Source organism: Rhinatrema bivittatum, chromosome 1 (genome assembly GCF_901001135.1).
Source record: "Rhinatrema bivittatum chromosome 1, aRhiBiv1.1, whole genome shotgun sequence".
Taxonomy (NCBI): Eukaryota; Metazoa; Chordata; class Amphibia; order Gymnophiona; family Rhinatrematidae; genus Rhinatrema; species Rhinatrema bivittatum.
The window spans coordinates 480,748,998-480,772,258 of record NC_042615.1 but is presented as its reverse complement, the minus strand read 5'-3'; the positions used below and the strand labels follow the sequence as shown (position 1 = coordinate 480,772,258).

Here is a 23,261-nt window from a genome sequence, read left to right as displayed (position 1 = left end):
TCTCCATTCCCAATAAGCCCTCCAGATGGACTCATACTGCTTCAATGTTTCATGAAGAGCATGAGACATATGTTCCATTATCGCAATGTCGGCAACCACCTGCTGCCAGTGACCAAATTGCGTCTTCAATTTCCAAAAGTAAGCGATAGTGATCCTGGCGGCATGTAGTGGATGTACAATAAGGGTTCGGGTCCACTTATTTTGAGGATTATCTTCCCATCATCCCAATAAACAGAAAGGTGCAGTTAGACGGACACCAGATTAGTAATACGCGAGATGGAATTTTGCACCTGCAACCAAAAGTCAGTTACTATTAAACAATCCCACCACATATGTAGATAGGATGCTGGTATAGCACAACCCCTCCAACACAGTGAACTTGCAGCATTAAATTTTGCAAAATACAGGGGATATCCATATGTTCTATGAAAGAGACAAAACATCAGTTCCTGAATCTTATTACATTTAGATAATCTTACAGTAGCACTCAGATGTCTCCCGAATCCTCATCATCAAACTTGAGACAAATCAGTATTCCATTTATCTATAAGTGCTGTGCTAGTTTCTAATGTTTTAATCCCATCCTGTAAGTATATAATATATAATTGAGAAATCAATTTAGTACGAAAAGCAGAGGTGGTTAATAACCGCTCCAGACCTGTACGTGGTCATAAATTTAAACAGCATCCTCCTTACCCAATAATCTCTACATAACTGCATGTAGATGTATTTTGTGTGAGGGGATATTCCAAAGTTGGTACAGAGGTCTTCAAATGATTTAAATCTATGTCCAACCCATATTTGATCTAAAGGCCCTTGACCATCCAATCCTCTGTATCAACGGACATAGTCACTAAGGATAAAGAAGGGTTGCGTATCAAAGAAGAAATAGGAGAAGGGCTGTCCATAGACAAGTGCAATAACTTATTAACAGTATGCCAAATTTTTAAAAAGTGTGAGATATTATTGGACTTTGACTACTCACTCTCTGATAAGCGGGAGAAGAAGGGGCAAGAGTCAACAAAATACTATATTCCATATCAACTACTTGATATCTTTTCAAAGATACCCAGGAAGTTGTATCTAAAAGTCCACACCACTCCCTTATGCCAAGCAGTTATGCAGTCAAATAATACAAATATAAATCTAGGATATCAAGTCCTCTGCAGCTTTTTTGTCAACGGCAAAGCGGCCAATTTAATATGCAGAGTTTTCCCTCTCCAAAGGAAAGAAGAAAAGGAACTGTTCAAATTTTGAAAAGCTTTCTTGGGAACAGAAGGAAGATGTTGGAACAAATACAATAACCAGGGAAGTACCATCATTTTAAGCAAGTAGGCCCTACCAAGTAAAGACAAAGGGAGATCTGTCCATCATTCAGAACCGAATGCAATTTGGCAAAATCATTAGAATAATTTTATTTTATTCTAATTATATTTTATGGATTTATTTTAAATATTTTATTGTATTGTTTGTTTTTACTATCTGCTTGTTTATTATTTGAATTTTATGTTACCATTTGGCTATGCTTTTATTCATACATTGTAAACCGCTGTGATTGATTCAAAACAACGGTATATAAATAAAATAAATATAATTTCCTGGCCACCTGCGCAGAACCCTCAGAGGGTCCAACAGGAACGTAAACTGATTTGGTGTAATTAATTTTGTATCTGGAAAGGGCACTATATTTCTTTATTAAAGCCAAAAGGTTTGGGGCAGATTTCCACACTTGACTGAGGTCCAACAAGATATCAACAGCGTACAAACAAATTTTATGTATGTCCGAATCAACATGAAAATCCACAACTCCCATTGCCTCTCTTATTTAATATGCAAGAGGTTCCAAGGATAAGTTAAATAATGAAGGAGAACGGGGACAGCCTTGTTTAGTCCCTCTAAAAACACGAAAGGAGATGAACAATGTGCCATTTACCAAATATCTGAGCCTGAGGTGCTTTATACAGGGCTCTAATCCACAAAATATATTGAGAGGGAAAATCCAAAGGTAGTAAAACAAGGAACAAGTATTGCCAAGATATCTTATCAAAAGCCTTGTCCGTATCTAAAGCAAGACAATACCGGAGGTTGTGAATGTTTTAGCTACATGGATAATGTTAAACAGTTGTTTAGTGCTACCTGTAGAGGATCTTCCTTTGATAAAAGCCAGTTTGATCTGGAACTACCAAAACTAGCAAAATATGTTCAATTAGGGAATGCAAAACTTTTGCTAAAATCGTAATATCAGAATTTATAAAGAAATGGGTCTGCATGAGCTGCATTGCAAAGGATCTTTCCCTGGTTTAGGGACCAAAGTAATAATGGCATCCAATAAATTCCCAGCCTGAACATCAGGGGTACCCAAAGAATTAAAGAGCTTGGTCAATAATGGTGCCATATCCTCCTTAAATTGTTTACAATATTCTAGAAGGAAGCCATCTGGGCCCATGCTTTTCTGTGGCGCTAAGAGCCCTGAACACCTCAGAGAAAGTAATGGGCACAGAGACTCCCTTTATCTCAACAGAGGAGCTTGTGGAGAGAAATAGATTCCAAAATCGCAACACTTCCCCAGCCGTAACACGAGTAGACTCCTCAAATAAGCAGGCAAAATGCCATTGAAATTCATTGAGAATTTGGAAAGTAGATTGCAACAAGGTACCAGGGGTATCTTTAACTGCACCAATAATATGGCTAATGTTTCATACACTAGTCAGACTCACCAACAAGGGGCCTGGCTTAGTGCCATGTTCGAAATATTTTTCCCTTATAAAGCATGACTACTTCTAAATCTGCTGAACTTGTAACTTTGAAAGCTCATCTCTGGCCAATTGTAACAACCTAAGGGCCTGATTTTAGAAAGTGTTTACTCGAGAAAGTGGGCTTTTGAAAATTGCTATGATAGTATGTTACATTTATGCATGTAACTCCTTTGAATATTACCCCCAATGGGGCAGATTTTAAAACCTACACGCACAGCCTACATTTGTGCGCACTACCCGGCCTCTGGCCATGCCCCGCACTGCCCATTTTTTCAAGCCCCGAGACTTACATGCGTCCCGGGGCTTTACATGCACCGCCGGGCCTTTTGAAAATAGGCCCAGCACGCGTAACCCCCTTATGCGTGTAAATCTTTTAAAATCTGCCCCTATATGTTTTAGAATAATCAGATTTATATTTAATTTCAAGGTCCTTAATTTTCTGTGATAAGGCAATTTGTTAAAATTGCTGTTGTTTTGATGCGTGACTAATACACAACTGGATGGTGCAATTGAAAGTCTTGAAAGTTTAGGTGAAGCCAATCAGAGAAGTCTGGATTCTTACGGAGGGAAAGATTCAATCTCCATCTATTACGCGGATCCCTATCACCTAGAAAATCTAAAGTCAAAGAGATGGGATGATGGTCTGAAAGATAGGAAGCCAAAATATCACAGTCAATTACACTGTTAAACAAGGAAGAACTACATAGGAAAAGTCAATTTGACTATATGTGTAACGTCTAACAATAAAAGGTGTAGTCTCGACTATTCTATTATTTGTTTTAATAATGGAACTCAGCAATTTGTATTCAGGAAAATGAGGATATTGAAAGCGTAAAATTTGGGCACCAAGAGGTTAAAATGGCATTATTTGCTGATGATTTAATATTGACATTCACAAATTCTAAAATATGGTTGCCCAAACTTCTTAAAGAAATACATCTTGATGGTAAAATGACAGGGATTAAAATAAATTATTCTAAATCTTAAGCTAAAAATGTTAACCGAAGAGTAGTTAAATTCTGTTAGAACAAATTTTCATTTCTAGTAAATACAGATATTACAGGACAATAAGTAACATTTCAGAACATCTAATATACTTTTGCTGGTTTTTAAAATTGAATCACATGAATTGTTCAACAATAAGACAGAAATATTAATTTGGGGAAGAAAGAAGATATGGTATTATTATGGATATGTGAGTCTAATTCAAAAGAAAGATGAACCCATATCTTTGCCTTATTGACTATACTAGGGTTGGCCAAATCCAGTCCTCGAGAGCCACAAACAGGCCAGGTTTGCAGGATATCCCCAATGAATACGCATGCAAATCTATCTCATGTATATTCATTGTGGATATCCTGAAAAACTGACCTATTTGTAGCTCTTAAGGGCTGGAGTTGACCATCTCTGGCATTTGTTATAATAAATCCTACAAATTAGTAGAAATAATATGTAGTACTGGTATGCCAAAACATGAACACAGATTTATCATGTATTTTCTCTGGAAAATAACAGGAACAATCTAAACATTCGCAGAAAATACAAAGAATGTGAAACAAAAAAAAAAAAAAAAAAAAGGACGTGGGGGAGCAGACTCTTCTGATTTCCTGGAATAACAAATTAAGGGCCTGGTTTACTAAGACATTTCTCCCATTCTGTCTCTTTTGGAATAAAGCTTAGTGAATCAGGTTTTAATGCTGCCTTTTATTTTTCATATATCTTGGAGAGGCTTTTAGGGCTGGATCTCGTACATAAGTTTGCATCTGCTTAACATCTTTGTTTAAACTGTGACAGCAGTCTTAAATTCATAAGAATTAACAGAGTCAAATCTCCCGTGTCTTAGGGGAAGCATCTTTATGTTACACTGTTATCTGATCTTCATCTTTGGTTCCAGCCCTTGAAGCACACATGAGGACCATGTGCAACTATTGGCCGAAGACCTGTTCTTGCCATCTTCATCTCACTAATGCTTTCCCTGACAAAATTCTCCAATTAAGGAAGCAGCCTGGGAACCAAACACATGCTAACTTCTATGTCAGAGCTCTCAAGACTTTTACGTACCTGCTTCTTGTGGCCTTAAGCATGGCTCAGGGGCAAAGTTCCTGTTTGCCAAACAGGGGTCTAAAATTCAAGGGTTGCAAACAGGCCTAGTTTACAGGCCAGCTAATGTGTAATAAAGTGATCTAGATTTCGAACTAAAACATGAAAGTAAATCTCATGGACATTCACTGAATTTAACCTATGAAAAAAACACAAACCCTCTTTGGAGACCTCAAAGACAGGCATTCGAGACCACTGCTGTACAAGATTACTGTCTGCAGAAATGAAGGCAGAAGAGGCATGCCTCATCACTACTGAAACAAAGAAATGTAGAAGAAAGAGAGAGAGAGAGAGAGAGAGAGGAAAATAGCCGGAGGGCAGAGTTTGGAGTATTACAAGATTCTGGAGAATGATTCCATTGGTCTCATGATCCTTGAATGAGGAAGATCCATGTGCTACAGTACCCACTGATGGAAAATGACACAGAAACCAGACTGCCAGCTTCAGTTGTTCACGCAATAGTCATCTGCTCAGATTCTTAACAGTGAGAGTGGCTAGCAAAAATGAACATCTAAGTATTAAATATCTTCTTCAGGGATAAAGCATAAAAAACAACAAAAAGAGAATAATCTTAATCATTATCCAAAAATGTTTGAAAATTATGCTACTTAGTAGTAGTAGTAGAAGTAGTAGTAGTAGTGGTAGTAGTTTTACTAAAGCTTGTATGGAAATTATTACCATTACAATTATAATAATGAAAAAGAGAAAATTTGTATCAAAGACCATGAGTTTCATTCCAGTTCATAATCTGGGTCTGTGAGAAAAATCCATTTTTATACAAGAAGTCTTTATTGTGGCTTGAAGAACAATGATCAAAACAAGTTACTGTAGACCCATATTTTCCTGTTTCTCCCAAGAGAAATAGGACTATTTGAAATAAATTATAAAAAGGATTTCTTTTGTTTCTGCACACAAAATCAGATGAAAATATCAATGTAAACCTTTTTTTATTTGCAAAGAGTGCAACAATTAAAGTCACTCACATTCTATCATAATTTTGTGGTAAACTCGTTCTATTCTTATCAGATTGAAGACCAAGAATCGACATCTTCCAGCACCTATGCCCCATGCCCACATCATGAACTAGAGGTCTCATTTTAGCTTCCATAAATACTGTTTGATCAAAATTTCGAAGACAAGTGGATAAAGTACATTATCTTTTGATAAAGTCCCATCCCTACCATTCTGTACCTAGTCACCAACTGAAACAGTCTTCTTTTCCACCAGCCAAAAACTAGTGGAAAGGAAGCTTACAAGACAATGTACTTCCTTTTTTGGAGTTTTCCCACAAAATTTAGTTAGAAAAGTCAAGATCGACCAAATGACATATTCTGATCAACTAAAAATAAGGTACCAAACTGGATGTTCGTTAAGATATTTTATGACTGCTTTGAAGTTTTCAAACAACTTTATATCAATATCAATGGAAATCAGGAAACAAATAAAAATTATCAGTATCATTCTCCTGATGATAAAGGTAAGATATTTAAAGACTAAACAAGATAGTGCTTCAAGTAGGTTTCATGCCAATCATCATTAAGAGTCATAACATTACTGGAAAGTACACTTGTTCTTTTGGAAAGTTGAAGAGATCGTCCTCAATTAAACTACAATTTTATTATTTTTTTTAAAGTAATATTTTTTTTGGATTTAATGAAACAACTCATGAATTCCCATTTCAAAATGCAAAAATAATTCAAGCATAAATTTAGCTTTACAGTAATGGATCATATGCACAAAAATCCTATTCATAGGCATAAAATGAGTCCCCTGAATGAGAGGACTGACCTGCTCAGTAGGCTCAGGATTAAATAGAGTTTAGTCTTGATTTCTGTTACTATTTAATGCTAAGTCTGGAGTGAGACATTTGTATCCAGAAGGTTTCCTTTTTATTTGGTGTAAGAGCTCAAAATCCTAATTACAAAAAAAAATTAAATAAAAAAAAATCAGGTTAACACGACGAGTTCATCATCCAGTGATCAAAATGAGAGAAGACAAGTAGTGGCTTCAAATCGTAATCACTGCAAGTTAATCTGTAATTTGTTTAGGCAAACATCAAAACATATGCAACGTAAAATTAGAACCAGTAGTCTAATATGTATGTTTCATTATCTGGGTTTTAAGAATTTTTTTTTTTAAGTCAGAGAAAATAAAGCTGATTTGTTCATGTGGATTCGTACAAGTGCCGAGTTCTTGAAGGGCCATTATTGCTCACAGCTCTAATACGTCTGCTAATCCAGCTACAAAAATGTTTCATCTGATTATATCACTCATACCTACCACGCACATCCTTTTTATGATTAGTTACGATTAGTGTTCAAATTATGGAGCATGGAGTACTCCAACGACTGAATGCAGTTTTACTAGGTCCTTCTGTGCTCACATATACACATATTAAAACCCTTTTTTTTTTGGTGGGGGAAGGGAATGATGGATTGGAAAGTATGTCAGAGCAAACGTAACTCATCGTATTTTGTTGAAATCAAGAAATCCTCCTGGAAACGTGAACTGAATGCTGTGCAGGACTTTGATTCTGAAAGCTACAAAACAGGCTCAACATAATTTAATGTGCCACTGTATTAAAAACCAAGATATTTATCTAGTTTTCTTAAGGAAAAAAAATTTAATTTCTCAAGTGTGTAAAAAAAAAAAAGAAATGAACATAAAAATATCCACCAAAAAATTCCCACCAAAAAGGTCTTAGAATGTCTTAGGAAACCATAAACAAATGAATGGCAAACTGAACAAATATCTCTTATGCCATAACTTCATGATTACAGACAAAACATAAGTGACAGCGGAGTAGTACTGAAACTCATAATAATAAATACCTCCAAATTAAGAATTTTCTACAACATTTCTTTAGAAAGCAAGACCAGTATTTTTTTAAACAATGATCCCGTAGAATGCCTTCACTTTTATATATATCTAATATTATAACATTAAAAACAGACACAAGAATGATGAAGACAGAGAAACAATGCTGGGTTCAGAACAGCATACATTAACACTTTTTTTTTTTCCCTTACATGTCTTACTAGTTTTATCTACTAAGGCTAGACCAAGTCAGATGATCCTATTTGGTGCGTTATTTTCATTCACTTTCGACACAGTCTGAGATCAGTTAACAAAAACAGCCGAGGGGACCTGGTTCCAAGTGCCCTCCCGAAGCTCGCCGGAATCCGAAGACCACGGGCGGTCCCTTATTCACAATGTACTGCACCTTCGTCTCCCGAGAAAGCAGATACGGAGTGCTCCACACGACCGGAGAATGCTGGCATTGAGCGGTTTAACCCAATCACAAACTAAGGATTCCAGGCTCGGGGTAGCATACATGCTGCAGCTAAAGACCTGGAGTGCATATCACGTCTGCTAAGTTCATTCCCTCAATGATGTTAGAATACACGTATGCAATAATAAATAGGTCAATTATGTAATAAGGCAGTGTGTGTGTGTGTGTGTGAGTTTGTTGAACATGCATTCATCATGTGGACTGGAACACCACACTGAGATACATGAAACCATACACATTCAGTGGGAACAAGTTCTGGTTTTTGTTTTTTTTTTTCAAGGCTATCCAGGCAGACTCTCCCAGAATATTTCCATATTGAGAAGAGTGATCCTCTGAGTTGTGTCACTTTATCCTCTTCTTTAAAAGTGATGACTGGCTTCCAAAAAATAAAGGTGAAGAGGGGTTTGTTTTTTTCTTCTCTTGTGAGTATATGCCATTGCTTGCATCATTGTGAATGTTTTGCTTATGCTGTTTTTGTTTGTTTTTTTTAATTTTCCAGTGATGCAGTCAGATCCTCAGGATGTTCCAGATGTTTCCAGGTAACTCTGTAGTTTGCGAACTGTAGTTTTGTCCAGCGAACAAAGATCAAAGTCAAAGGTTGTGTTTGTGATATGAAAATGTCCAGTCTCTTCTATAAGGTTGACAATCTGTGGACAAAAAAAGAAATCATACCTTTTAAATCTGAAAAGTGGCTGTATTTCCATATTATCTTATTTTAAACTAAGGTGCAGTTGTCAGTAAACTATGTCATTTTATCTTATTGAACAAGTTGCTTAAAACATAGAGCCACTGAGGTTCCCTGATTTTGGGAAATGAGACAGAAAAATACAATAGATGTAATAGAAAAAATCATTTCTACAACTAACGTTAGGGAAGCCTATACTTTTTAAGGGCCTTATTCCATAAAGATTATTTCCACAATCAAAGAATGGGAAAAAATTAATTTTCAATTTGGATCTTTATTTATGAAACACTTCATATGAAATAAAAAGAGCTTATTGGGACTGCCATTTATTATTAAAACTTGTCAAAATTCAAAGCTTTAGCTCTTGGCAGCACATAAAACATAAGCAAAATTCATAGTAAAATGGTTCATCAAAAAACAATATAATGAAACAAAATAAATTTAAAAAGGTAAAACAGGTAACAGGTAAAATAAACAAGAGTCAAGACAATCAAAAAATAACAATACAGAACAAAAGTCATCAAATATGAGATCACAGTTAGGAAAAGCCTAAGAAGACCAACCTTGCTATCAACAACAGTAAAATAAATCCAAAGCAGACAAAGTCACCCGAATAATACAAATAAATCAGGGAAAGGCTGCACAGAAGAGCCAGGATTTGACTGTTTTGCAAAAAGGCAGGTCATTTTTAATGGAACAAGAGACTCAGGACTGGAATTCCACTACTTAAGGCCAGCACACGAAAACAGCCTTTCATGTGTTCTCTCCAGTTTGCAGGTGCTAAGAAGAGGGAGCTGGAGTGAAGGGTCTTGAGAGGATGGAAGGGTGTGAGCTGGATAAGAAGGTCTAACAGATAGGCTGGACAATTAGTATGTAAGGCGTGACATACACTTGCAGTAAAAGAACAGTCCTGTCACTTGACAGAGTCTAAAAGACAACACAATAGCTGCACTTTTGACAAAAGAAAAAACAAAACAAAACATGTTCTTCCTGACCTACAACTTTGCAGGGAAACAACCAAGGTAATTCAAAAGATGCAGTATCCCTTTGTTTTTAGTTTTAATTTTATTTTTTCCTGGGAATTAAAATGTTCTAACAAAATTAATCAATGGTAAAATGACTTTGTTATAACACACAGGAGAAAAATCAGTGGAAAAGTCATTTTTACAGTGATTTTTTTTTTGGTTATAATATTGAAATTCCCAAGAAAAATAAAATAAAAACTGAAAACAAAGATCCCTAAGAATCCCCTACCAGGGAATCTGAGGAAAGAGACCAAATGCAGCTCACCATGGGCTGGATTTTAAAAGCTCTGGGGCAGATTTTTAAAATTACTCGTGGGGGGGGGGGGGGGGGGTATATTTATGTGCGCTACCCAACGCGCACAAATGTACACCCGATTTTATAACATGCGCGCGCCTAGCCTATTTTGCATAGGCTTGGCGGTGCGTGCAAGTCCTGGGACGCACGTATACCCCTGGGGCTTGCAAAAATGGGCGGCGCCGCAGTTCGGGGGCGTGTCCGGGGCATGGCAGTGGTCTGGCAGCGTGGCCGAGTGCCCAGACACAGCGGCCTGTGTCGGGGCCTGCCGCGCCGGCAAACAGCCGGCACGTGCAAGTTATGCCTGCCAGAGGCAGGCGTAACTCAACAAAATAAGGTGGGGGGAACAAAAAAAAGTTCCCTCCCAGGCAGCTCCGATTTCGGAGCGGCCTTGGAGGGAACGGGGAAAGCCATCGGGCCTCCCCTAGGGCTCGGCATACGCAAGGTGCACTAGTGTGCACCCCCTTGCATGCGCCGATTCCTGATTTTATAACATGCGTGCGCCTGTGCGCGCATGTTATAAAATCAGGCATACATGTGTGCACGCCGGGTAGTGCGCACATGTATGCCCGTGCGCAGGTCTTAAAATCTACCCCCATATTTCTATGTAGCCTTGATCAGACCCAGCAATGAAATACTCAGGAGAAGTTGTACCAGCAGAGAACTCTTTGCTGGCTAGCACTTAAAAATAGCTGGGTGAATAGGGTGGGTTCACCTATAGGCAATGGAGAGCCTTCTGTCATATTTTACTGCATGAGCATAGCCCAGCCTACATTACCTGAGAAGATAACATTACAGCTTCCCCAAATCGTTACAGGTAGAACAGCTCTCTCTGCAGAGTTCTCACCCATCACCTTAGGGCCAGATGTTCAAAACCACACTCCACAAAATGGTATCTGACCACATGTAGCTGGTAATAGTTTGAAGTGTCAAATATATCCCTACCAGGATATCAAAGAAGGCTGAAACTGGATGAACTAACTAAATTCCACTGCCAGCAACTCATTCCACTCAATGCTCATGATCCCGGCCAAGGCATCACATAAATCAAAATAATCATGTTCCTCCATAATACATAACAGCTATGGAGAAAAATAGCTTCCATGTGTTATATTCCTACTAGAACTCAAAGAGACAAATGCTATCAATGATTGCTTCAGTGCAAAACCTGCTCCTGGGTTAGCCTTGAAACTCTCCCAGTATTTTCAGTAGGGGCAATATGCAAGTTTTACGCCTGGAGCAAAACTCTGATGCCTCTGCCCCAAACGCTCAAATCAAGTAACTGTTTCAACTGACTAACTAAAAATTAGAAGCACGGACTCATCTGCTCCATTACGTCTTTTGGGAATGTCGACTGCTAGCCTGCTAATAAAATCTTGCCCCTCACGGGTCTACAGCGCTCCTTTGTGGCTGCCATTTTGAATCATTTGCAAGGCAAAGAAACCCACTGTTTCTAAGAATAAGCTTGCAAAAAGAATAGAAATGTTTCATGCATGAATGCCTAACAGGGACAATGTTCGTCTTTTTAAATGTAGTACTTCAGTACAGGACAACTGATTTCCTTAAACACCATCACAGAGTTTTACAACAATGCACTACAGCACTGTTTAATTTTCACTCAGGTGGGTAAGAAACATATTTATATCTGACTTTTGGGTGTACTTGAGATGATCTATTCAAAGGAGAAGAAATGCTATAAGTTAATTGTATCTAATTATCTACATATTATACTGGCACAATGCACATTAAAAGTACGAGATCATAAAATTATGAACTCTCATCAGTTTCTAGCCTAAATATTTCTATTACCAGCATATTGAGGTGTGTTTATTTGTAAATGTAATGTTCGAGACTTTTGATAGTTATTTCACAAAATTGTATTTATTTATTTATTTATTTATTTATTTATATAACACACACAAAAAAGAAATCATTACTTAAATTATATTTAATATTCCTTTAAGTTTACCTAATAGTAGGAATAACTTAAGCTATATACAAAACTAAAACTATTACGATGAGTTCCATTCTATTTTCCCTCAATGAGGCTGATTTTTCCCCTTACATTGCAATATTTCCTATCTGCTCTGTTTCAGTGGATGCTTCAGCTCTCCTGTAAGGAGGACATAAAAACATATGCAACAAAGAACTGCTGAAGTATGATGGCAGGTGAGTGCTGACACCAAACCCTATCTTGTCCCATGTCAGCATGTTTGTTTTATATCCAGTTAATAGACATATTTTGATCCCATGTCCCTCTAGGATTTAAACGCATACTGCTCTATGGCACTGATTCTCAAATCGAGCCTCTTAGCCTTCTGAATGGGTCGGATTCTCAGGATATTCAACATGAACATTCACGAGGAGCCTGCACACATTTGGTCTAACATGCAGGGTTATTTGGCTATTTTGGCGACCTGGAAAATCCGACCTGTTCAGGGTTGCAGGATTGGATCTGAGAAGCAGTGATTGAGTAAAGCTGAATGCTTGAAACATACTAGCCTAATTGTTAGAAGAGATATCATAGCTTGCAAGGGAGATTTACCAGGCATGCCTGGGCATCAGAGAATACTTTAGATGGAACTGTAGTTACCAAACTTGGCAAAAGCCAAGTCCTACTAACCAGGCTGCTTCTAATGTCTTTTGTTCCAACCTTTCATTTTTGTCCTTAAAGATTCCATTACTGCCCTGCGCTTCCTACTTAGGCACAACAATGAAGCGGCAGGAAGACTTAACAACCTGGAACGTGGAAAAAAAAAAAAGTAATCTGCTTAAATCATCAGAATGGCCTTCTGCCATCTTTGCAACAAAGGGAAATAAAAAAAAAAAATATAGACAACAACAGAAGAAGAGTGCAAAGACGGAATCATTCCCCAAGCATTAAAATGGTATTTACACATAATGTATAGACGCAGTGACTGAAAACTGAGCCTCAAGTGTTCAAACCTGCTTTCCCACAGGTAAGCAGATGTCCTCTGCAATCAGAGAAAAAGAAATAGGAGAACGAGATGGTTTCACCTCACTGGTAAAGGGTTAAAAAGTGTTTCACCACAAAACTGTTGGTTTAAATCGTGACAGGAGTGACAGTGATAAAGAAACCCCCAATAGCATCTAATTGCTTGGGAACTTAGATATTATAGATATTTACAAGGAAAGCAGCATTCCAAAGAAATCTGAGCTACTTGTAATATTCTTTTCACTTTAAGAACTGTGGACTTATTTTCATTTACCCTCTTTCCAGAAACTAGACCATGTTCTTCCCTAACTCTCCAAATACTTGGATTAGAAACAAAAGCTAGTAATGTACTCTGTGGGGACAACAGATTTACAGAGCTCGGAAGATATGTTGTAATGCTGATATTCTTACATTGGTAGAAAAGATATTTTTTAATAAAGTAAATTTTAGTAAATATATGCAATTTAATGGAAATATATTTAAAAATTCTCTACTTCCACTTGCAAGATTAGCAAGTTTCAGCTAAAACCCCCAGACAGGTATGTTGTCTAGACCTGTTCTTGAATGAGTGGGGCAATCTATAAGCGTGCCCGGCCAAGGCACTATTACTTGGCCTCAGAAAAAGGCGAGGAACATGGCATCCTTCTCTAGATCTAGCCTCCAGGAACACGCAGGACTTTCTAGCACATTCGGGCGGTCTTGCCGTGGAGAGCAGCCCATCAGCATATTAAAAGCATGTTATTCCCTTGCTGACTAAGGTAAATCAATGCTGAGATCTCTAGGCCTACAGGGAGCAATTGTTACCTTGCATTTCTCTTTAATCAACTCAGTCCAGCTCCCTCTCTTGTTGATCCTCTACCCTTTAATTTAAACATCCCAACTTAGGCCCTATCCCCTAGTCAGCAGATTTTTTGTTAACACCACTTTTGAAACAGGAACCGTTCCTTCCTCTCCAAAGTCTGCTATTATTCCGTCTGTTCTGAAAAAAAGTCATCTAGACCCTGAGCTGTCGGGCAATTTCTAATCTCCCCACTCTTACTAAACTCATTGAGAAAGTTGTTGAATCCCAATTTATCCAGTTTTTTTGTACAAAACTATGGCTTTGCATCCAAAGCAATGTGGCTTTAAAAACAGGCCACAGCACTGAGACAGCACTCACTTCCCTGCTTAATGAGACTGATTTATGCTTAGTTAGAAGCAATGCAGCTCTTCTCATCTGTCGTGACCTAAGTGCAGCTTTTGATACAGTTGACCACCAGCTCTTGCTTAATCAGCTATTTGACTGTGGCATTAGAGAGAGGTCTTTAGTATGGTTCAAATCTTTTCTTGAACAGTGCTCTTACAGTATCAGTTGGAATTCCGAATTATCTACATCTTCACTTCTATCTAGTGGGCTCCCTCAAGGATCTGTATTTTCACCTCTTCTATTTAACGTATAGCTTGCTCTTCTTGCCACTTTAATACAGAACCTAGGCTTCTGAGGATACTTTTCTGCAGACGACATATAAATAGTTGCTAGCTACAATCCAGCCTCTACACACATCTGACTTTTTAACAAAGGTTTCACTTTGGTTAAAGTCTTTTAAGCTCAAAGCTAATCCTCAAAAGTCAAAAGCAATATGGTTTACTCAAAAACCATCTAAAATGGTAGACTGTGACATACCAATAAAAAAACTCGGTAACCACTCTTTGTGTTACCTTTGACAGCCACTTTTTCTTTTCACATTTCCAAGTTTTAGCAGATTTCATAATTTTTCTTGAGGTTTAAACACAAGCTTTGTCCTTTGCTTGACTGTTCAGATTTGAAGTCCTTGACCCATTCTCTTGTTCTCTCGAGATTAGATTATTATAATGCTCCATTACATGGTCTTTCCTTGGTACAAATCAAAATGTATCCAAACGGTACAGAACACAGCCGCAAAGGTTATCTTGGGCACATCACATTTCTTCATGTAACCCCTCTTTTCATTAAACTACAAATGGCTCCCAATCTCATTACGCATCCAATTTAAAATTGGTTGCTTAACCTTCAAGTCCTTACTTTTCTTCCATTATTTCTCCTTATTTAGCTGCTCGTTAATTATGGTGCTCCCAGCAGGAACTCTTAGTAATACTCAATTAGAGATCCAGGGAAATGTGTTTTTCATTTTTATCTCCTTGCTTATGGAATTCCTTGCTACTTAGTTTCTGCCTAGAAAAGGATAACTTAAAATTTAGAAAAGCTCTGAAGGCTCATCTTTGCTTACAAGCCTACCCTCACTTTGATCCCATGTAAACTTTACATTACTGCTCATTTTATTATTTTATATTTTCTTTATTTTAGTATTTTATGCCTTGTTTTAGTTTTCCTTTTATTATGTTTTATATTATTGGCATTATTATTTTACGAGGTTGCTTTTCTCTCTGTTAATTTATATGTTTTAATTTGTGATTGATATTAGTTTGTTTTTAAGCTAGTTTTACTTTTTTGGCTTTCTACTACATTTTGATTTATACATCACTCTTTTTTTTACAAATGTAATAAGATACGATTCATCAAGAGATAAACCAATATAAACTGATGAAGTCCACAGCAATATTGGACCGCTACAGAAACTGATGGACAGCTGCATCTTCCCTTCTACATCTCCAGTCTGGATACCAAGGACAGGCTAACAACCCTGCCTTCTGATATCAGAACAATTGCTCTCTCTCTCTCTCTCTATGAAAACAGGCACTAATTAACAGTGAGGATGTTCACAACAATATGGCACCACTGACACCATTAATATGAATGCTAGAACACTATAAAAATCCTGAGAAGCAAATGACAAATAACCGGAGGAACACCGAAGGATGCCTGGAATAGCCTCCCAGCGAAGGCAAAGATGATGACAGGATTTAGGGTTGCAAAGGATGCACAGCTCTGGAAAAAGTGAATGGAAAAGACAACAATCAAGCATGGGTTATGTCACTGTCAACCAAAACAAACTGAGCAGACTGGACAGACCTTACGGTTCTTCTCTGCTTATATTACTTATATTTCTATCCGTAAGCAGATGACAAGGCAACATTATGGGCACCCCCTCCAATGCAGGGGTGGGCAATTCCGGTCCTCGAGGGCTGCAAACCAGTCGGGTTTTCAGGATATCCTTAATGAATATGCATGGGAGAGACCTGCATACACACTGCCTCAGTTGTATGCAAATCTATTTCATGCATATTCATTAGGGGTATCCTGACAACCCGACTGGTTTGCAGCCCTCGAGGACCGGACTTGCCCACCCCTGGTCTACATGACGACTCGTTTACTGCAACATCATTCCCATGGATATTTACCATGTCAAAAGGAAAACTTTAAATCCCCGTGAAAGCTATGTTTTACTAATATTTATAGAATTTTAAAACATTCAGGCAGATGCAGCAATGTTTTGCTCCAGTACAAAAATTGTTCCAGAGCTAGCAATGAAGATATCAAAGTACCTTCAATGGGAAAAAACTGGAGCAATTTTTGCTCTGGAGCAAAGCTAGATAAAATAGCATGCCTGCTTTCTTTACAAGAAATTTCAAACAGAACGGAGTCTACTTTGTGCAGTCTACTTGTGCGCATCCATGCGTTAAAGCTGTCAGGATCTCCTCATACCCCTGAAATGCACTGAAAATCTGGTTTGGAAGGACACCATACACAAAAGATATCTATGGTAGGGGAGCACAAAGATTATGATAATCTCATACGCCTTCTTCCCTTTGAAAAGTAGGCCAAAAATTACTTTCTAGTTAAGGGTAAGTTATTAAGGGACCTTCAAAACTACCATATTAGTCAAAAAGGACACCACCAGGGAAGGCCTCTATAATAGGAACATCAAAGAGAATTGTAGATTGTATTTTTTATTTTTGTTTACTTTTTGTGTGTTGAGAGTTTGATATGGTGAGAAATCAGGAGAGGTCTTACATCTCTACAATTTCTACCTACCTGCTGCTGGATCTATCTGCATAAGGAGTGAGGAACTTTTAGTACACCCAAATGAGGCACAGAAATTCAAACTAAATGTTACTTGAAGGTTATAATAAGGATCAAACTCTTCCTCACCTGTTGCAGTACATGTCTTTCCCTTAGTGTCATTAATCTTCTATGGAGCTCCACTAATTCATCTAGATATGCCTGAAAAAATAAATGCCACTTTAGACAGTTGAACAATGCATAAAAAGTCTATTTTAATCACTCTTCATTGCTAAAAAGGCAGATGATCAAATAAAATATCCCAATGTTCACAATGCCATTAACAGTCAGCACAGCTTGTTATGCCATAAACATCTCCTGGGCTAGAAAAGAAATGTATTAACTCACAGACTAAACCATGAAGAAGCAGAAATTATATTCCATACACTAGGAGGAACAACCTAAAAGGTTTGGTTAGAGCAGGGCTTCCCAAACTGTGGGTCAGGACCCCAAATGGGGTCACAAAACCTTCAGCTGGGGTCAAAAGTGTCTCATGGCTGCACTATTCAGTCACCAGCCGTAGCATTAGAAGTGGATGTCAGCGTGAGGCCTGTGAACTGGCATGCACTCACAGGTCCTACGGTGGCACTGCCCTTGCATGAGTTTCTGTGGAAACGAAACTCATCCAGGGCACAAGGAGGGATCAGGACCGTTGTGCTGACTTTCATTACTAATGGTGCTGCCACTTGCAGATCACCCATCAGGCTTAGGACCAGCCATGAGAGGAGAAGAGAGCTGAGAGTGTATGGGTCAATGGAGATTGCAAATGTTCTTCTCTTCTTACCCAGCACTAAACTGTTGATCTGTCATCAGCCTGCTGTCTCTTCTCACCAACTGTCAACCCAACTTTGGACCCCACCCAAAGGAAAATGTTGCTGCTGACCCTGGCCAGTGGGGAGATTTGGAGGAGGGCTACTTGAAGGGAGTGATGAGATGCAGGAGGGGTTTTAGGGTAGGATAAAGTGGGGAGGTATTGCAGTGGAGAGTGGGGGGGGGAGAGGAATGACAGAAGGTCAACTGGGCAATATCAGAGAGTTGGGGAGGGTGAGAGGGGGAATGGAAGTGAAGGATTGGAGGGGATGGAAGATAAGTGAGGAGGGAACAGAAGATGGGAAGAGAGGGAGGGGATGACAGAGGATCAGTTGAGAATGATAAGAAGGTCTTAGAAGTGAAAGAGGATCAACTGGGGAGATGCGAAAATGGCTAGAGGGGTGAGAGAGAAGGAATGGACTGGTGATGTGAGAGGCTGGAGGTTGAGAGAGGGAGTTTATCAAAAGAGAGGAGATTAAAAGAAGAGTTCCTCTAGGGAGGGTGGAGACTGAGAGAGGGGATCAGCTTGAGTGCGAAAAGTGTGAGAAGATACGATTTTTGGAGGAGGACCATACCCTTGAAAATCAGTTTTGGTTGTCCTTTAGGGTCATTTGAATTTTCAAGTGCTGAAATGGGGTCACACTGGCCAAAACCTTGGGAAGCCCTAGGTTAGAGGAAATGCTCTTCTACCCTCACCTCCCTTCCCCACACAGAATCTCCACTGGCTTACTACACTTAGCACATATATATATATATATATATAAGGAATTGGCTTTGTGCCATGGCTCCCAAACCTGTTCTGGAATCTCTCCAGTTGGTCAGGGTTTCAGGACCTCTGCAATGAATATGCTTGAGATCTCTCACTGCATGCAAGTTTATTATATACATATTAATTGTGGAGATCCTGAAAACCCAACTGGGGGGACTCGAGGACAGCTTTGCTATAACCACTAGGCCAGTGGCTCCCAATGGGCTGAAAGCCAGGCACCCCTTGTGATCTTTGGCAAACCATTTTTCTCTCTCAATGCCTCAGGTAACCGTTTAGAATGTAAGCTCTTTGGGGCAGTGACTTGTTGTACCTAAATATGAATAATGCTGTAAGCTGCCCTGAGCATCATTTGAAAAGGCGAGCTAAAACCCCCCAAATTATCTTACTAGTAAGTCACTATCAATTGATGATGTGAAATAAGTGACACCGCTGTTATCTTCTACTTCTTTTCTTAGTAGAGCTGAAGCAATGACAGTTTATTTTTTGCTTATGCATCAGAAGAAAAAAAAAATCGGGTTATACGAGCAGGAATGTCATTTTGCCACCAGCCCATTGGCATTTACCTTATCACAGTCACCATTCTTCATCTGTTTCTCAGACTTGCTCTGCTTAATTGGGCTTTTCACTTCTAGAATCTGGGGGAAGAAACATATTTATATTTCAATGCCACAGCCCATTGCACGGCTGAAAATAAATCAATGTCCTGCAAAGTGTAAACTCATATAAAAGCCAATTGGCAATTTTGCAGAAAGCAGTCCAATGACTAGGCTGGATTAACAATGCTTGGCCCTAACTGATCTCAGAGGAGGAGTGGCCTAGTGGGGCTGAGAACCAGGATTTGTATCCCATTTCCTCCACTGACACGCCTGATGACCTTGGGCAAGTTACTTTATCTCCCACTGCCTCAAGTGCCCACTTAAATGTGAATTTTAAAAGCCCAGCGCGCGCCAAAACCGGGAGACATGTACACAAGTTGGGCGGGCGGGCGCCGAGCGGATTTTAAAAAGCTGCCTGCATAAGTGCGTACTTGCCGCTATGCGCACAAATTAAAAGCTCAAAAGAAAGGGCAGGGTGTGGGTGTGATCTGGGCAGGGCGTGGGCATTCCTGGATTTTGAAATTAGGCGTGCCCCGGGACACTCTGCCGCCTAACTTTACTTCTGCCACAGGTGACATGTAAGTTATAAAATAAAGATAGACAGACAGATCAGAAGGGTTTTAAAGGTTGGGGCTAGCAGGAAAGATGGGAGGCTAGTAAACTAAGGGGGGGAGGGGGTTGGAAGTCCTATTCCTTTCCTGGGTGAACTGAGAATGAGCTGGAAAAACTGGGAATGGCGTCAGCGTGCGAGTCTTTTAAAATCCCCCCCGCTTACATGGTAGAAGTGGCATTTACATGCCTAGGCACGCGTCTACTTAAAATTGTGCACCCACGTGTGCATATATGCATGCTGTTATAAAATGGCCACATCCCTGGGTGCGGGCCGACGAACGCGCGCACGTGTGCACCCGCGCGCCGGTTTAAAAGTAACCGTCCCTGATTGTGAGCTCTTTGGAGCAGGAGTGTATTGTTTCTAAATACTAATAATACTGTAAACTGCCTTGAGTATTATTTGGAAAGGCAAGCTAAAATCCAAAAATGAATTAATCATGAATTTGTCCTAGTTCTCCTTTTTTTTGTCCAAAAATAAATTTCCTCTATTTTCACATTTTTTTTTTTTTTTTGCCGCCCTTGGAATAGGTTTTTTTTTTTTTTTTAAATAAATGATGCTCATAGCCCCTGTTATTTTTTAAATCCGCCTCTCTGACCCTCTCCCACCCCCTCTTCAACCGGTCATGCTGTATTTATGTTTTCTACGTTATTACCGTGACACGTGCAAGATCAGCACAGCCTTGAATTATTTAAGGCTCATGAAGGCGGCATCAGAAAGTATAGTTTTAAATACTGTTATAGTATCTTCTCTGGAATAAAATAAAAAGCAGAATGAAAAGAGGGGTCCTTAAGCCTTAGCTGCCAACAGAATTATGTATTACTAGTTGTGCCCTCTGTACCGCAATCTGCCTCTCGTCTATCTTCTTCATAAAACACAGTGAAAGCGAAGTAGGTGTCACCTTCATACGGCCCCACTTCTCTCATATTCCCTGCCTGCATGTCATCGGGAAAGGACAAAGGAGGGCATTTAACTGCATGAAATAAACTGTAGCCGAGTGTCCATAAAATTCAGCCATAAATTCAAATGTGGGTTTCTGGTGGCAGTGATGAAAAAGCCCTTGACCTTTGGTCTCACCGTTTATAAGATCATCTCTGGCCAGAATTTATAGTCTTCTTACGGAGGTGCCAAGGGACCACAAAGCCACGCAGTCTCATATTGGCAAAGCAAAATTTCCACACCCAATTTTTTTTTTTTTTTTACAAATGATAGCATCCAGGTTTTGAAAGAACAAGATGGCACATCACCCACACTTTTGGAATGCCAACGGCTAGTAGCCGTATGAATCCTGGAGAGAAATGGAGACTCTGTTCTCTCGGATACGTTTTGCTGAGGCCAAGATAAGACAGGTTTTTGCAGACTACAGAGGTCCCTGGCCTTGTATATCTGAAGAACATTTTTTTTTTTAAAGAAAAGCACGCATCAGCCCCATTTTCAATATTTTTACCAAGCTGATACTTTTTTTTGAGGTGGGAGGCAGGGCCCAAGTTTTTTGGAATACATAAGGACGGTAACTTTCAAAAGTGGCACATGGGCGCACATTGGCACACGTGTCGGCGCACACCCAGGGACATGGAGATTTGACCATATGTATGCACGTTATAAAAGAGCCTGAGTGCGCATACGTGTGCACCAAATTTGTGGGCATGTGCCTAGACGAGTAAATCCCATTTCTATCATTTAAGTGAAGGTATTTTAACACCGGCATGTGTCCACACCATGACCAGTTTCAGCAGTTCGCCCAGTTTAGAGCTGGGGCCTCCGACTCCCCCTCCCCCCGCGTTTAATAGTCTGCACTCCCCCTAGTTACCCCAGGTCCTTTAAACCCCTCCAAAATGGCTGGTTTTTTTTGTTTTGTTTTGTTTTTACAACTTACAACTCCTCTTAAACGGCAGTGTCCCTGGGTGTGTGCCAGGGTGTATAAGTATTTATGCACACATCTCTTGGCTACGTCCTGAAATGCCCACATCCTGGCTAGACCATGCCCACTTCTGAAATTGCGTGAGATGCACGCATCTGGGCACGCCTGAGCCCGACTTGTGCACGCATTTCCCAATTTTGGCACACGCTGGGCTTTAAAAATCTACCTCTAATACTGTATGACAAGTAGTACAATAATTGTACTGCTTTGAGTTTCTTCTTCTTCTTTTTTTTCTTTTTTAAACAATTGCTGATGTTGAGTCACTTGGATTTTTCCCTATTTTATATCTGTTATTTACCACCTGATTCACTAAGGGCCTGATTTTGAAAAGGTTTTACGCGAGTAAATGCACTTTACGTGAGTAAATGGTTTTTGAAAATTGCTACAATAGTAGTTATAGTTTATGTGATAACCCCTTTTGAAAATTACCTCCTAAGAGTTTTTCCCATAGACACAAAATGGGAGACAAGCCTTAATGAATCTGACCCTTGGTATGTTTCATTTATTATTGATTGGTTTATACTGTATGCTATATTATTTTTATTGTATGTTATTACTTGCTTCTATGTTTTAGCTTTTATGATGTTTGTTACCGTGATGTGCTTGCAATGTCATGCTTAAATGTTGAGACTTCATGCAATTGCGGTCTGCCTTGGGCAGGTTTAGCTTTTTGCTGTTTATTTTGATGTCTGCTATGTCATGCTGAATGTTGTGATTTTTATATTATTGCATTTTGCCTTGGGTAGCTAGTTCAGGAATGGCAGACTAGAAATTGTTCAATTAGGTTATCTTGCTGATTTGGACACAATGTGGAATTGACTTGGTACGATAGGCAATATGCATGTCTTTAGGGTGTATCAGACTTGGCTTTCACATTTACTGGGAAAAGAAATTCCTGCTCCCCATTACTTGTACCAGAAATACAAAAATGGGATTTATGCTTAATTCCCTTTTATACTTATAAAAAATATGACTAAATCAAAAACTGCAATGTAAAAGTTAATTTTATTATTAGAGTAAATCCAGTTAGCATGACAAAGACAATACATGGTCCAAAGAAGAGATCAAGTAATTTCACATTTCATTTCACATTTTCAAAACATAATTAAAATCAGAGTCTATCACTGGGCTCTGATATATACTCTCTGCAAAATGGTGACTTACAAATTAGGGGTGAATAGTGAAATTCTTTTGGTTTTATTTTTTCATAAGATTTGTTATTTTGTTAAGTTTAGTTTAGTTTTTTTTTTTATTTACGACATGCTAAAACTAACAAAATTTAGTTTTTTCTTTTGTATTGTTTCAGATTAGAAATGACACAAAATGAAACAAATGTTTGTTGTTTTTATTCCCATTTATATTTTATTGAAAAAACACATAACACAACCATTGTATAGTCAAAACTAATAGTTGTCAATAAAGAACATCAAGAATTATTACCTAATCGTTATCATTGCAATTTACTCC

The 23,261-nt window shown here is 38.8% G+C and overlaps 1 protein-coding gene across 2 annotated transcripts in view; it reads right to left on the bottom strand.

Annotated features, from left to right (window-relative positions):
• Positions 1-6,221: 6,221 nt before the first annotated feature.
• Positions 6,222-23,261, bottom strand: part of MLLT3 (MLLT3 super elongation complex subunit) — a 476,339-nt gene continuing 459,299 nt past the window's right edge. For both annotated transcript variants that reach the window (XM_029606926.1, XM_029606935.1), the window contains 3 exons: positions 19,231-19,302; positions 17,179-17,250; positions 6,222-8,795 (listed from right to left, as the gene is read on the bottom strand). In XM_029606926.1, the coding sequence (XP_029462786.1) occupies positions 8,664-8,795; positions 17,179-17,250; positions 19,231-19,302 (276 nt within the window). In that variant the 3' untranslated portion in view covers positions 6,222-8,663. The remainder of the gene's footprint in view (positions 8,796-17,178; positions 17,251-19,230; positions 19,303-23,261) is intronic.